The following is a 17,798-nucleotide window of genomic DNA, read 5'->3' as shown; positions in this document are numbered from 1 at the left end:
ACACACACACACACACACACACACACACACACACACACACACACACACACACACACGCACATATACACACACACACACACACACACACGCACACACACAGACACACACACACACACGCACATACATACACACACACACACACACACATACACACACACACACACAAATACACACACAACCACATGCACATGCTTAAAGTTGCATATTTCTCTTGCTCTCTCTCTATTGTAAGGGGCAGTGGCCTTAGACTATTGAAGATGTATTTTGCTCTCTCTGTCTCTCTCTCTCTCTCTCTCTCTCTCTCTGTCTCTCTCTCTCTCTCTCGCTCTCTCTCTCTCTCTTCTCTCTTTCTCTCTCTCTCTCCCCTCTCTCTGTCTTTCTCTCTCTGTCACTCTCTCTATCTCTCTCCCTCTCTCTCTCTCTGTCTTTCTCTCTCTGTCTCTGTCTCTCTCTCTCCCTCTCTCTCTCTCTCTCTCGCTCTCTCTCTAAGAGAGCCCTACATGCTTTGATACGACATGGCAGACTGATTTGTATGAGCAAACACTTCTTTTTTTTTTAAACCTTTGCTATTTTAAATAATACTCACATTTCATGCGAATGTAACAGCTGCATGGAACTAACTATTCAAAGGTTTAAAGTGAGACGACACTTACAATTTACGTTGTTTTGATAGCAGGGTCTTCTTAAGGTACATAGAAAACACAAACAAGTCAGAAAAAAGATGGACAGACGATGGAACAGAAAGAACTACAGATGTCACGACTCACATTCCAAAACAAACGTTCAATCGTCTGCCGTTATTTTGGTTCAAGGTTTTGTACACACACAATGCAAAGAGATCACACCTAGGTTTCTTTTAACCCCTTTTCTTTGTTTTGCAATTTTGCATTTTTGCAGAGTGACCTTGTTTGGGGACACATTTTACTATGAAAGCTGCGAGTATAAGCTCTTTTGATGCATGTTTGAAATAGCGGAGACACACCTACAACTTCACATAACAGCACACAATATGCAGGAACCCCGAATGACAACAGGGGGCCCGGGTAGCTCAGGTGGTAGAGCACTGGACTTGTGATCGAGAGGTCGCTGGTTCGAATCCGGGCCGGGACGGACACGGGTCAACTTTATGTGCAGACCCAGAGACGGTATCCATCTCCCACCCCCGTGTCACCACAATGGCACGTTAAAGATCTTGGTCATTCTACCATAAGTGCAGATGGCTGATACCACCTAAACACGCATACATCAAAAAGCCGTGAGGGCGTAAAACTCGAATCGTATAAACCAATTCATGTCCAATATAGACAATTAAGACCTGACGGACAATAAGCCCCTTAAAATAAAATAAAAATAAACCACTTGTATCTATTTTGACGACTGAGATCACGTGTTAACACCTGTATGAGTTTAGAATGCGGTATGTAGATCTATGTCAAGGGCTCTTCTACCTTATGAAAGTGTGCACACACCAGGCCCTGCAAAACAAATATTACGATAAAGTGAAAACAAAAATATAAGACAGATAGGTCAAATAGTGTAGGTCAAAAACAGGTTCGTTCGCATTCTAGACTGTCAAGGGTGGAAGACTGTTATCTTCTGATTTGTAAGGTCAGCGTATTATAGATTGGAGCATTATATAACGTTTGGCCCTGTTTTTAACCCTTGACTGTTATCATTCAGGGTTTTCTTTGTCAGCAGATATAGGACGCCCTCTTTTTAGGGCATTATATCTCGTTGGTGACTCCTTTTTGCAACGTCTTCAGTCTTCATCTCGTCACAGACACAGTCACAAATACTTAACTGGCTTTAACGAACATGGGGCGAAATTCAACGCCGTGGCTCCTTGCAGCTATTCTGATCGCTGGAGTCAGTGACGTGTTGTGTAGCATTGTTCGTGATGGTGATGGCGATGACTACCCGTTCCGTAACGTGTCCCTACCCTGGGACGTGCGGGTGGATGACATCGTCAAGAGACTGACCCTGGAGGAGATGCAGCTACAGATGGGCCGCGGAGGAGCGGGAAGTATAGGTAAACATATCTCAAACATTCTTTCTAATATTGTTATGTTATGCAATGTTTGTATGTCAAATATTACCGTAAAATCCCTAGCAAACGCCCACCCCCCTTCTGCACAGATTTCGGGTACAAGTAAGTGGTGGGCGTTTGCTAGGTATACACCCCTTTGCAAGATAAAGTGTCATCACATTTTCACAAGGAAAAAAAGTGATCCAACATGTGATTTATGCAATTTTAATGAAAAATAAACACACCGTTTGTTTACACAAATAAAGATCAACGTTCTGTGATAGAAAAAAAATAAGAAGAAACAAGAGGCAAAGCCTTCAAGGTTCCCGTAAGAAATCGACAAACAGCAACACAAACTCAATCACTCCGTCACACATACACACACACAGTAAGCATAGACACAGTGCAAGAGTGGGAGACGCTAGATCTGTCTGTCTGTAGCCTACTTACGGGGACACGACTGCCACTGAGATCGACACTGCCCTTTCGACAGCGCTTCCTCGCGCAGACACTGAAAACACGCTGTGCAGATCAACCTGTAGGAAATCTCCTTTGGTATTTTCTTTATCTATTTTTTCTGGGGCCGCTACGAAACCGAACAATGTCAAATCGTCTTCCCCGAATCGGCGAATGCAGCTCGGTTAGAACTGAGAAGTGAATCTATACCACAATGCTTCACGCGATCTGACCCAACCTTGACCCTTGACCTGGTCTACATACCACACACAACACAAACCAGTCACCTGTTTTTACCCCCCCCCCCCCCCAAAACCCACCACCACCCGTTTTCTTTGGATACACACTTTATCTACATACGTGCCGACGAAATGTTGATCATTGCTTCAATACTTGAAGCTGTTGCTTGGATAATAACCCGGTAAAATTAGTATTTCGGTGTTCAGCCAGTCTTTCTTACAAACAGACACACACATACACACACCCACACACGCGCATGCATGCACACACACACACAAACCCAGGCTCACACACACACACACACACACACACACACACACACACACACACTCATTGACTCACACAAATCTCATACACACAAACACACACACTCATACGCACATAGACAGACGGACACACACAACTTTACAAACAAACACACATACATACACAAACATACACACAAACTCATGCATGCACACACACACACACACACACACACACACACACACACACACACACACACACACACACACGAGTACACATACACAAACAAGTAACAATAACACATGTGCACAAAATGAACACACACACACACACACACACACACCTCGCGAGAGAGAAAGACCACAGGGATGCATGACGTCATGATGCATTAATTGACGTCAAACACTTTTGACCGTGACGTAATCTTCTTATGCGAGCTTTATCCATAGACTCGGTCAAATGTTAAAGTTTCTATCTCACACACACACGAACGCGCGCACGCACGCACACACGCACAGACAGACAAAAATTAGCATCGCATAGGCTACACTTACGTGAGCCAAAAACCGGCGAATCATCGAACAGTGTGCACAGATCGTAGATAAAGGAGGCCGAATGTCTCAAAACATTTGTTTTTAAACAAACAAGGGGTGGGCGTTTCCTAGGTAGTGACCCCTCTGCACAACTTTTGGCCAAAATGGGGGGTGGGCGTTTGGTAGATACTGGGCGCTTGCTAGGGATTTTACGGTACTTGAATTGTCTGGAATCAACCGAACTTCCCATTTATTTGTAATAGTCAGTTTGAAATTCCGTTCTCAAAAAGCAAAAGTGTGTATCTCCAATGATGTGAATTTCAGCAGCGACTTGCTTGATCTTGCAGTCTACATTGAATCATTCAGCTTTACCGATGCCAAAGAAACAGGCGTGTTGTGTAAGAAAAGGAATCCTAAGGGACATTTACTCACATGAATATACAGACAGCGTGCGACATGTTCCTCTTTTGATACCAGGCGGACCAGCCCCAGCCATCTCGAGACTGGGTATCGGACCTTACGAGTGGGACACCGAGTGTCTCAGGGGGGATGTCGGCGCTGCTGGTGATGCTACAGCTTTTCCTCAAGCTCTGGGACTTGCCGCTGCCTTCAGGTAAACGTCAAGAAGTTGGTACTCTTAGAAACATAGTTCTTCGCGTGTAAACAAACAAACACACACACACACACACACACACACACACACACACATACACACACACACACACACACACACACACACACACACTTACACACACACACGAACACACACACACACACACACACACGACCACACACACACACAAACACACACACTCACACACACACACACAAACACACACATACACACACACACACACACACACACACACACACACACACACACACACACACACACACACACACACACACAATGTCCGTGCCATCTTTGTTTGCCCTTAGTTTACACCCCAACAACAGTAGTATGAAACGTCGTCGGTGCGAACAGACAATGACAGAATGCAGAAATTAGAAAATGGTCGCGTGACTGGTCAAGCGCTTTGTATTTAATTGCAGGTTTAATGATCTAAACACAATTGCAAACATTTTAAATTTAATTTTGTAATTAAACGACGAAACAATTGCAATAAAAACCAAGCTTTGCATTGCAACGGCATAGGTTCAAATGTCACTAACTTTGGTTTTACTCCACAGTTATGACCTGTTGTTCCGGGTGGCCGAAGCGACAGGGGTGGAGGTCCGTGGTAAACACAACGACTTCGTCAAACAGGGAAACTACGGGTATCACACGGGTGCCTCCTGCTTCTCCCCCGTCATCAACATCATGAGGGACTCCAGGTGGGGCAGGAACCAGGTGAGTTTATATTAGATTTCTGCACGTAAGACAATAAGAACGTAACACGTGTTCTTTCAGTCATCGAAGATGATGTGATGCTGCTGATGACTCGTCGTGTATATAGAGATTACTACATGGATTGCTGTGTCGTACCAGATTTACACGTGTTGCTTTTTAGATACTGAACTGCGAGCGAAAGCGAGCTTTTCAATATTTGAAAACACAACAAGCGTAAATCTGGTACAACACAGCAAGCCATGTAGTATTATGTTTATCCTACATACTGTACTTACGTTTATTTTACTCAAAACGTCACGCAGTCGAGGCGTCCAAGTTGAATATATAGGTATGTTTTTTTTAAACCTCGATCTCTTCCAAAGCCGTGTGCAATCTTTAACGTCAAAGAAAAGAAACGTCATTCTAGAAAGTGTAGCGTGACGCATTGGTTCTAAAAATCCTTCCAGGGAAAACAGCAGGCGCAATAGTATGGCAATCCGAATGGTGCAAATGTCCCTTTTAGCTCTTGATGTCTAAATAAGACATTATTTAGCTAAATAACGCTTTATTTAGCTAAACAATGCTTTATTTAGCTATATCATGCATTATTTAGCTAAATAATGCATTGTTTAAATTAAACAATGCATTATTTACAGATACAGAATAAAGAGAGCCCAAAGCACTAAATAATGCATTGTTTAGCATAAATAAGAGATTGTGTTTGTAAATAACTCATTATTTATAAATAATTACGCGTTTTCTCTAAACAATATATTATATGTAAATAAAGTGTTATTTAGATAAATAAAATATTATTTAGATAAATAAAATATTATTTAGATAAATAAAATATTATTTAGATAAATAAAATATTATATGTAAATAAAATATTATTTATCTAAATAAAATATTATTTAGATAAATAAAATATTATTTAGATAAATAATTTATTATTTAGATAAATAATGTATTATTTACTGTTTTTGCCTTGAAATAGTATTATTACGCTAAATAATGCTTTATATAGCTATATAATAGGTTTCCGCTATATAATTCATGATTTGGTAAATAATACATTATATACCGTAAATAAAATATTATATACCGTAAACAATTCATTGTTTAGCGCATCGCGAAGCCGTTTTTTCTCTTGTTGTTTTTTTCCACGTGTTTCCGTGGATCCGAGAGAGCGCTGTTGATTCTCCACTGTCTTGGCAAACCCAGTATCCGGTACTCCACATCCGGTTCCGCCAAGGGACTGGGTGGCCGAGTGGTAACGCACTTGCGCTCGGAAGCGAGAGGTTGCGTGTTCAGGCCTGGGTCAGGCCGCAATTTTCTCCCCCCTTTCCTAACCTAGATGGTGGGTTCAAGTGCTAGTCTTTCGGATGAGACGAAAAACCGAGGTCCCTTCGTGTACACTACATTGGGGTGTGCACGTTAAAGATCCCACGATTGACAAAAGGGTCTTTCCTGGCAAAATTGTATAGGCATAGATAAAAATGTCCATCAAATACCCGTGGGACTTGGAATAAAGTAAAAAAAAAAATTCCATCTCACACGGCATTAAGTCTCAGGAAACATGAATACACGCATGCAGGAAAAAAAAAATATGGGTAGCGCCGTGTGTATGGCAGCTCGCTTTCCCCGGGGAGAAAGCAGCCCGAATTTCCATGAGGGTAACCTCACTGGACTGTAAATCTTATCCAATCCAATCCAATCCAATCCAATCCAAATGTAATCAAGATGGCTACACAAGCACAAGGGAACGTTCCCGCTGAATTGATCAGAACTCTAACTACAGCGGTTGTCCAGGAACTGGCACTGCAAAGGGTTCGTATTTTAAAGTTTTATGGGGGAACATCTTTTACATCTGGACATGGAGAATGAACGACTGCGAACTAAATTGCTGCTGTTGTACCATCAGTTGAAGTTAGCCACCTGACAAGAAGATGGTCGGAAGCGAAGCGGATGTATCTTTAGTACGCCGAGACAGATGCTAGTTGTCTGATTGGTCAGTTTGAGAATCAACAGAGCTCTCGTGGATCCACGGAAACACGTGGTAAAAAACAACAAGAGAAATATCGGCTTCGATGCACTGCGCTAAACAATGAATATTGTTTACGGTAAATAATATTTTATTTACGGTATATAATGTATTATTTACCAAATCATGAATTATATAGCGGAAACCTATTATATAGCTATATAAGCATTATTTAGCGTAATAATACTATTTCAAGGCAAAAACAGTAAATAATAAATTATTTATCTAAATAATATTTTATTTATCTAAATAATATTTTATTTATCTAAATAATATTTTATTTATCTAAATAATATTTTATTTACATACAATATTTTATTTATCCAAATAATATTTTATTTATCTAAATAATATTTTATTTATTTAAATAATATTTTATTTATCTAAATAACACTTTATTTACATATAATATATTGTTTAGAGAAAACGCGTAATTATTTATAAATAATGAGTTATTTACAGACACAATCTATTATTTATGCTAAACAATGCATTGTTTAGTGCTTTGTGCTCTCTTTTTTCTGTATCTGTAAATAATGCATTTTTTAAGTTAAACAATGCATTATTTAGCTAAATAATGCATGATACAGTTAAATGAAGCATTGTTTAGCTAAATAACGCGTTATTTAGCTAAATAATGCGTTATTTAGACATCAAGAGCTAGAAGGGACATTTGCACCATTCGGATTGCCATACAATAGTGTTTCCGGAATGACGTTTGTTTACATGACTTTGGCATCATAAGCATTGGAAAATCAGGTTTATGCCATAGTAGTTTGACCCGACCTCATTTACATGATAATTATACACACGTGTGGTTTGAACGGTATCGTTATCTCGAGTGGTCTCTCTCACGCATGTAGGATACAGATTTTGTTTACATTGCATTGAATCAGTAAGATGCACGCTACAATGAGAACTTTTTTTTCACGCTATCCGTGTTTTAACACCCCAGGAAACGTACGGCGAAGACCCTTACCTGTCCGGTATCTTCGCCACGGCTTACGTAAAAGGTCTCCAAGGCAACGACACGCGCTACGTCCGTGCCAGCGCTGGATGCAAACACTTCGATGTTCACGGCGGACCCGAGAGTATCCCTGTGTCTCGCTTCAGTTTTGACGCAATGGTGAGTATCGTTCTCTTCAAGTTGTAAACATTCGTGTTATAACAAGAGAGTTTATAATAAGGGCAGAGGGAAATGTCCTTTGTTTTGTTTACCCTGCTACTAATTTGCATATCCAATGACTACTGACCTTTCTAACCATGTGACCTATCACCCTCGCTTTCAATCCCGTCTTTGTCTTACTGGAATCTCACCAACGCTATCTTCACATGTCTTCATGCAACTGAACCGATATGAAAACCAGAAAATGTGTCCAATCGTAGAATGCAACTAGAAGAGACAAAAGTGAAGCCATCATGTCATCCACTAGAGTATTGTGCAGGCTTCTCCATGGGACAACATCATCGTTCCACTCGCACACATACCAATATTCAATGGCCCCCCTACTTACCGCACAGAGTTGACGTTTTTGATAAATTTGTTTTTAACTGACACCAGTGTCAACTTATAAAATTAGATCAGCTAAATGCCCACTGTGTGCAGAAGGCAGCCATGCTGTGCAATGTTGGTATGAGTTCAAGTGTCAGGTTGCTCTTACTCTGTGCAAAAGCCTCACTAGATCTGTGACGGTTGATATAATCGTTCACACGGGCAGAGATGTGTTTATCTCATATGATATTGACACTTGTAAACATGACTGTGGTTGCTTTATTCATGGAGATGAAACATTGTTGTATACGTCAGTAGTACAGGTTGATACATTTTAACCAAAAGCATTGTTTATTGCTTTTGACAGAAGTAATGCCATTCTTATTTGGCTTTTGCGCTTTCGTCTGTGAATGTGTAACACAAAGAATGTCTTCCCAGGTATCGGAGGAGGACTGGAGAATGACACACCTGCCTGCTTTCAAGAGATGTGTGGAGGCTGGCACCTACAACCTGATGTGTAGCTATAACAGGTACGACTTGAATGTGGTTTGGCAATACTTGTTCAACCAATAAAAACAGGATTGCAAATGCAAATACAGACATTGACTCTTACAGGCCTAAACACAACACACACACACACACACACACACACACACACACACACACACACACACACACACACACACACACACACATACACCAAGCACGCATCACGCGCGAACGGACGCACGCACGGACGCACGCACGCACACACACACACAAACACACACACACACACACAAACACACACACACACACACACAAACACACACACACACACACACACACACACACACACACACACACACACACACACACACACACACACACGAAGTCCAAAGGCCTGAGGCAAGTTAAACAAAAACATTTATCGATGTTTTGTACCATAGGTTACGTATTTGTACCCACTGTGCAACCGATGCCCATCCGCAAATAATCTTATCCTTATGTTTTACTACACTTACACGATGTTCGCAGTTATTAGATTGTGAGTCATAACAAGAACAGAGAAAGGTCTTCAGAAAAATACGCAACGTATTGTGGTATCATGGCCCCTGGGAACTATTCTTCTTCTTCTGCATTCGATATTCATGGTCTTTATATCCTCAGGTCGGTGCCATAAAGTCCGGGTACTATGATTCAGTCTGTTGAAAAGAATTGTCGATCACTCTTGTATTCCACTATGATAATGTCCCTACCGGTATGACCTTGTAATTGTAGTATCAACGGCGTACCAGCGTGTGCCAACAAGAAACTGCTGACAGATATTACTCGGGGAGAGTGGGGCTTCAAAGGCTATGTCATCAGTGACCAAGGTGCCATCGAGAACATCATCGGCTCTCACCACTACTTCAACAACAGCGTCGACACCGTGGCTGCCTGCGTCAATGCTGGCTGTAACCTGGAGCTGTCTTCAAATTTGAAAATGCCAGTCTTCTTCTCTTTGGGTGAGCATACTTACCCTAATCTCGAGTTCTCCAAAAACGAGAAAACGCCAGTCTATTTCTCTTTGGGTGAGCATACTCTTACCCTAATCACGAGTTCTCCAAACACGAGAAAACACCAGTCTTCTTCTCTTTGGGTGAGCATACTTACCCTAATCTCGAGTTCTCCAAAAACGAGAAAACGCCAGTCTATTTCTCTTTGGGTGAGCTATTCATTTTGTTTCATCAGTACTTTTACCCGACAATGTTTTCTGGGTGTTGGTCATAAGCGATAAAAATGGCTGAAGCAATGAGCATTTCACAGGAGTACATTTCCTGCATTTCAGTCGTTTGACATATTTTGTATTTTTGTTTGTTCTGCTTACCAATGCCGAATGCCGAACGATGGAATTACAGTCTGGTTACCTATCAATGTCTGACAATATTACAATTACCAACCAGTTGACGCGGTGAAACAAGGAAAGGTCACAGAGGACAAAGTACGGGAGAGTGTCCGACCATTGTTCTACACCAGAATGAGGCTGGGCGAGTTTGACCCACCGGAAATGAACGCATACACCAAACTGAGCTCGGCGGACGTGGAGACACTTGAACACAAGACCCTGGCTGTGGAGGCAGCCATGAAATCCTTCGTCCTGCTCAAGAACAACGGGATTCTGCCTCTAAAAGGAGAGCCTTATGGCAAACTCGGAGTAAGCCATTAAGTACAATATGTACAGTTTACTTTAACTTTAAAATCATTCAAATGGTTAAATCGCAGGTATTGACTGACCACAGTTTTTTTTTAATTCGTTGTCCTTAAGCTAGGAGCCAGGCACGCTAAAAATGCACACAGTGAGATTGAAAAAGAAGCCCTGTTAATTGCTGAAATGTAGTAGTTGAGCATTTACTTCTGGTTTGTTTGAGCTTGAACGCGCGTTTCCCTTCATCACATTTGTTCTTGTATCACCCATGTTGTATGCACCTAAAAATGAAGTGACAGATGTGTCAATGGTCAATGCACAAAACTCCCTGAGCTTGAAATAAAACACTCTCTGTCTCTCTATCTCTGTCCCTACTCGCCTTTTCTCTCTCTGTTTTATATTATATCTAGCTAGCTATCTACCTGTCTGTGTGTCAGACAAATATAATATAATTTTTAATATATATAATTTTAATATACTGATCTTATTTCTCCATTTTGCTGGTGTTTTCATCTTCGTTTCTCTGTTATATGAAACATGAATCACAGTTTTCCCCATAGATGTGTCTGTCTGTCTGTCTGTTTGTCTGTATATGTCTGTCTGTCTGCCTGTCTGTCTGTCTGTCTCTTTCTGTCGGTCTGTCGGTCGGTCTGTCTATGTTTCTATCATTAACCATTATGACACTTCATGCCTTCTGTTTTCCAGGTGGTTGGCCCCTTTGCCAACACTACCCAGATTGTCGGAGACTACAGTCCTAACGCGCCGAACAGCGTTAAGACAACGGCGCTACAGGCACTGACCACTCTCGCACAGAACGTCCAGTTTGCCCAAGGCTGCGACCAGGTCAGCGACAAGTGTGTCAAGTATGACTCTCAGTCGGTCATCAAGGCAGTGGCCGGCACCGATGTCAACTTCGTCCTTCTTGGAACTGGTATGTGGCAGTTGAATCGGAAATGACTCCTCCTTGTGGCCTACATTTTCCGATTGTTGCAGTACAGTTGCAGAGCTTAACCTTGATGGAGCACCGGTAATTTTCAAATGCCAATGCGTCAATACTAAATCCACGAGGTCGTTTCAAACTTTTCTATTTGTCAACTTTCAAATCAAGAATCGATCTTACTGATACGTGAGCAACATAAATGCTGTAAACTGATATCGCTCAGAAGCAACCATGCGTAAATTCGGTCGGCATATATAGACACTCTTGAACTCTATGGCATGCTGGAGGGGAAAGTATTTTAGCATGGTCCTGGTGTTTCCTCAATCCTATCGTGTGAGCAGTTCACTGCCTTTAACTCGAGGTAAGCTATATGTATAGTCGTTCTGTGTTGAATCTGAATGACTGCATGGCCAGGTACAAAACAAAACCAGAGGCACATTTGTTTAGAAAGAAAATCATAATATATAAGTATCTGTGTTTATTCTATTTCCACCAAGTTTTTACATTTAGTCAAGTTTTGACTAAATGTTTTAACATAGAGGGGGAATCGAGACGAGGGTCGTGGTGTATGTGTGTGTGTCTGTCTGTCTATCTGTGCGTGTGTGTGTATAGAGCGATTCAGACCAAACTACTGAACCGATCTTTGTGAAATTTGACATGAGAGTTCCTGGGAATGATATCCCCGGACATTTGTTTCTTTTTTTCGATAAATACCTGATGATGACGTCATATCCGGCTTTTTGTAAAAGTTGAGGCAGCACTGTCACACCCTCATTTTTCCATCAAATTGATTGACATTTTTGTAAAGCAATCTTCAACGAAGGCCGGACTTTGGTATTGCATTTCAACTTCGTGGCTTAAAAATTAATTAATGACTTTGGTCATTAAAAATCTAAAAATTGTAATTTTTTTTTTTATATAAAACAATCCCAATTTACGTTCATCTTATTCTACATCATTTTTCCTGATTCCAAAAACATATAAATATGTTATATTTGGATTAAAAATAAGCTCTGAAAATTAAAAATATAACAATTATGATCAAAATTAAATTTCCGAAATCGATTTAAAAACAATTTCATCGTATTCCTTGTCGGTTCCTGATTCCAAAAACATATAGATATGATATGTTTGGATTAAAAACACGCTCAGAAAGTTAAAACGAAGAGAGGTACAGAAAAGCGTGCTATGCAGCACAGCGAAACCACTACCGCGCTGAACAGGCTCGTCAGTTTCACTCCGTTTTGCACAAGCGGCGGACTACGGTCATTGTGAAAAAATGCAGTGCGTTCAGTTTCATTCTGTGAGTTCCACAGCTTGACTAAATGTAGTAATTTCGCCTTACGCGACTTGTTTCTTGTTGATATTGTCCAGACCTGCGTCGCTTGGTGAAACATAATGTTGAGATTGGGATTGCTTTATTTTCAGGGCAAATCAGCGAAGCCGAGGGTCACGATAGAGCTGATACTGAACTGCCCGGACTGCAGAAGCAACTTTTGCAAGATGTTCTCGCTAACAGTGAGTGTTTAATCAATGTTTGTAGTGTGGGTGTTAATCAAAATGTTTCTAACTTTATTCACACACGCGCCGCCAATGCTCCGCCTGGCGTCTGGCATTATGAGGTTAGTGCTAGGACTGGTTGGTCCGGTGTCAGAATAATGTGACTGGGTGAGACATGAAGCCTGTGCTGCGACTTCTGTCTTGTGTGTGGCGCACATTATATGTCAAAGCAGCACCGCCCTGATATGGCCCTTCGTGGTCGGCTGGGCGTTAAGCAAACAAACAAACAAACAAACGCGCCGCCAAAACCGGCACGGTTGGCCTAGTGGTAAGGCGTCCGCCCCGTGATCGGGAGGTCGTGGGTTCGAACCCCGGCCGGGTCATACCTAAGACTTTAAAATTGACAATCTAGTGGCTGCTCCGCCTGGCGTCTGGCATTATGGGGTTAGTGCTAGGACTGGTTGGTCCGGTGTCAGAATAATGTGACTGGGTGAGACATGAAGCCTGTGCTGCGACTTCTGTCTTGTGGGTGGCGCACGTTATATGTCAAAGCAGCACCGCCCTGATATGGCCCTTCGTGGTCGGCGGGGCGTTAAGCAAACAAACAGACAAACAAACAAACGCGCCGCCAAATTCAGCACCAGAACAAAGCATACTTACAAAGCAGGCCCACGTTTCCGGCTTACTACACAAAACCGTTGTTATCAGTAAAGCCCCTTGAAGAAGAGTGGTAGCTTATTTTGTTTACTACAACTTTATGTATCGATTGCATAATTATTGGATTTTCCTTCTTTGAGCCATGTGACGTCAGAGTCCGACAAAAACTCATATTTAGGCGGTTAGCCGAGACTACAAAAGAGTGCATCTTTGTCTGCGTTCAATCGTAAAAAATAAAAGAAATTCGAAGTAAAATCGATCTATATATCAATGTTATTTGTATGGAAGACCAAAATATGACATTTTACACAAATCTCGATAAGTATTGTTCACCTCGACCGCTGGCGCGGTCTCGGGGGAACACTGACTGTCTCAATTTGTGTAAAATGTCATATGTTGGTCAAAAATACAAATAACGTATGATAAATCTTCTTATAATTTAGCCAAGAACACGCCCGTCGTTCTACTGTTGTTCAACGCCGGTCCTGTCAACATCTCCTTCGCTGACCAGGATCCACGTGTGTCCGCCATCTTGGAATGTTTCTTCCCCGCTCAGGCCACAGGAGAGGCTATAGGTCACGTGTTGCTCAATGACGTCAAAGGCGCGGTGCCTGCTGGGAGACTTCCATATACATGGCCAATGCTGGCGTCACAGGTTAGAAAATGACGATGTTTGCTGCGACTCAGAGCTTTTGAAATACGACATCATCCATAGCAGCTTCAATGTTCACATGAGTATGCTGCAGTAGCGTGATAACTAACCAACCAATCTCTACAGTTCCTGTATTTGGTATCTTGGCTCTTTGTTGTCTCATTTCTGCACCAGGGAGTAGGCTGTAAACATTTATTTCTGCAGATGTAGGATCTTCCTCTTTCGTGATTTAATGATTCCAAGTACTGGATGTATGATCGTTTGTCGAATTTAATTTCTAAGCTTCTCTTGGTTCATTTCTTATTTACTTGCAGCTTCCTCCAATGGTGAACTACTCGATGCAGGGCAGAACGTACCGCTACTTTGAGGGGGAGCCACTCTACCCTTTTGGCTACGGGCTGTCATACACTACGTTTCAATATTCTGACCTGTCTTACACGAGCTCCATCAGCGCTGGTCAGCCTCTGTCCGTGTCCCTCACGGTGACCAACACTGGGTCAATGGATGCTGATGAGGTGAATGGTTCTGTTAGCTTTTTTTGTTTGTTTAGATCTCTTTACAAAAAGTAACTGTATGTGAGACTAACAAAGTTAAAAAGAAAGGACTTCCGTAATTACCAATACTATGACAGCACAATACATGTTCGCATGTTTGCTTATGGAGGCTTGCTTAGGACAGCCAAACACACAAACACAAAGAGATACAAAGCAAAAAGCAAGTAAAGCTCGGACAAACAAGGTATGAAAAAAAGATGTTCGCGGATGTTTTGCAAATAACAACATGATATCTAAAACTATGGCAAGATGCATGTGACGCTGGAAAAAAAAACCATCTTGCAAGGAAAAAGCTGAACAAGATATTTTTATTGCCGCATGTTGTCTTTTACATACTGCGGGAAGGGTATGTGTTTTTATTAGTATATTGGTAAGTATTCCATAACCAAAGCGCACAAACCACTTTCAAATGAATGGGCGCTGAACAAAGATGATTATATGACAATGTCAACGTTTTCGGAAATGTTTTAAAATGGATGAAGCTGCTTTGCGTCCAGTTTTGTACGCATGGACCTTTTTCTTCGTCCATAGCTTCTCAAGAAATCAAACAAATGTACAGTTTGTAACACATCCTCATTACGCTCTTAGGTTGTACAAGTTTACATCCGCTGGGGAGATGCGTCACTTCCGGCCCCTAAGATTCAACTGGCTTGGTTCAACCGTGTGACGATAGCAGCAGGCCAGAAATCACAACTTTCCTTTGAAGTTGAAGCCAGGACCATGGCACTCTGGATCAACGATGGCTGGTTTGTCAAACCAGGTGTGTACACAAACAGTTGTTGTGAGTGTATGTGTGTAGGTTGGCGGAGGAGTAATACGTGTGTATGTGTGTGTGTGTGTGTGTGTGTGTGTGTGTGTGTGTGTGTGTGTGTGTGTGTGCTTGCGTGTGTGTGTATGTGTATGTGTGTGTGCTTGCGTGTGTGTGTGTGTGTGTGTGTGTGTGCTTGCTTGTGTGTTTGTGTTTGTGTGTGTGTGTGTGTGTGTGTGCTTGCGTGCTTGCGTTGGTGTGTGTGTGTGTATGTGTGTGTGTGTGTGTGTGTGTGTGTGTGTGTGTGTGTGTGTGTGTGTGTGTGTGTGTGTGTGTGTGTGTGTGTGTGTGTGTGTGACTGTGCTTGTGTGCGATGGGTGTTGGGCGTAAACCGGGTAATTGTATACAACGCTATTTTTCTCGTTTTACAGGAACGATGGACATATTCGTTGGAGGCCAACAGCCCAATACGAAGCGCACGGTGCCTAGCAACGTTCTGACTGGTTCCTTCACCATCACTGGAACCAAGTATTTAGGACGATATTGATGATACTGGCAATACTGATCCAAAAAATATGTCAATTCTAATCGACGATGATCAGAAATAACTCTTGTGGGTTTGTATGGGCTGTGAAAGAGGGAATAATCCAACTTTTCCACGTGAATTATAGAGCAGTCTCTAGCGAGGGGTGTGTCTAAAACATGTGGACAAGGAAAAGGTGTAGAAAGCTTGACTCAATCCAAGCAAGAATATTCGTGTGAACACCGTCGAAGTGACTCAGCAGTGCAGTGTCATCTTCCGAGGGTAGCCTACCGCAGCGACCCGACATCCCCACCCCCACCCCCCCCCTGGAGCGTCTGTAAAATCGACAAGTCTGGCAGCGGAACGAAATTCAGAGGTGGTTGGAGCAGCGAGTGCAGGGACGGGGCGGTGTGAGAGCACAACGGGACAAAGGAACAGGTGTAAGGACGAAAAAAAAAAAAATATTCGTTCTGATCTTTCACACCCATACAACCCCGACCCGAGTATTTCCGGAGTTCGTCTATTGACATGGTCTTCTTGCTTGACACACATTTACTGTGGGGCATGATTAAGCAGATTTTATTTACATAAATACATTAGTTTTTTCAATATTCATTCTGCACACAAATAAACTTTCTACCTTTGAAAATAATACTGATCGAAAAGGGGGTTGTTTTCTGCTTTTTTGTGTGTGGATTGTTGTTGTTGTTGTTGTTGTTGTTGTTGTTGTTTTACAATTCATGCATGCACATTCTAAGAAAGTCTTTGAAGAGCTGACTGTTTTGGTGAAATAAAAGTGAGTAATAATAAATTTGATTGAACAATGTCCAGGTTTCTCTTGTTTCCTTCTGTTGCGCGATGGCATCCCCTCAGTTAACACAGTAAGCATAGGTGACACTGTGCAAGAAAGCGAGACACTAGATCTAGATCTGTCTGTCTGCATGTAGCCTACTTACAGGGACACGACTGCCAACTAGTCTCGGCCCGCTCAAAATAGCAATGACCGAGACTTTCAGTAATTCCTTCGCGTGACGTCTAACCCTCTTACGCCATAATGTGACGTCTTCAAATGACGAAATGTTAAAGTTTCTACCACAGACATACACACGCACACACGCACACACACACGCACGCACGCACAGACAGACAAAGTTACCATCGCATAGGCTACACTTACGTGAGCCAAACACACACACACACACACACAAACACCCACACACACATACACACACACATACACACTCACACACTCACCCCCACACACACACACACACACACAAACATCAGCACACACACACAGACACACACGCGCGCACACACATACACACATCCATACAGTTTCACACACACACACACACACAAACGCACACACACATACACATACACACACACGCACGCACACACACACACACACACAAACGCACACACACACACACACACGCACGCACGCACACACACACACACACACATACACACACACACACACACCGGAAAACAGGTTTTTGTTCTATTCATTGTATACACAGTATGCTTTCCGCTATCTATGACGGTGCAACGTTCACTCAATATTTTGAGATAACCGGGGAAAAAACACGTATTTGCACTATAATTAGTTCGTAAGGAGGTCGAACAAGTGCAGACAACTTTGTGTGTGTGTGTGTGTGTGTGTGTGTGTGTGTGTGTGTGTGTT

At 42.1% G+C, this 17,798-nt stretch overlaps 1 protein-coding gene across 1 annotated transcript; it reads left to right on the top strand.

Annotated features, from left to right (window-relative positions):
- The first annotated feature begins 1,756 nt into the window (after positions 1-1,756).
- Positions 1,757-16,934, top strand: LOC138962995 (uncharacterized). The gene is made up of 13 exons (XM_070334970.1): positions 1,757-2,023; positions 3,979-4,114; positions 4,693-4,852; positions 7,831-8,001; positions 8,806-8,897; positions 9,628-9,854; positions 10,293-10,543; positions 11,240-11,465; positions 12,903-12,992; positions 14,075-14,286; positions 14,598-14,798; positions 15,426-15,597; positions 16,017-16,934. Exons 1-13 carry the CDS (start codon positions 1,816-1,818, stop codon positions 16,130-16,132), a joined length of 2,262 nt encoding a protein of 753 aa, XP_070191071.1. The 5' UTR covers positions 1,757-1,815; the 3' UTR covers positions 16,133-16,934.
- Positions 16,935-17,798: the final 864 nt, after the last annotated feature.

Source organism: Littorina saxatilis, linkage group LG3 (genome assembly GCF_037325665.1).
Source record: "Littorina saxatilis isolate snail1 linkage group LG3, US_GU_Lsax_2.0, whole genome shotgun sequence".
Taxonomy (NCBI): Eukaryota; Metazoa; Mollusca; class Gastropoda; order Littorinimorpha; family Littorinidae; genus Littorina; species Littorina saxatilis.
Note: the sequence above shows the minus strand (reverse complement) of the source record. Positions and strands in the feature narration are given on the sequence as shown.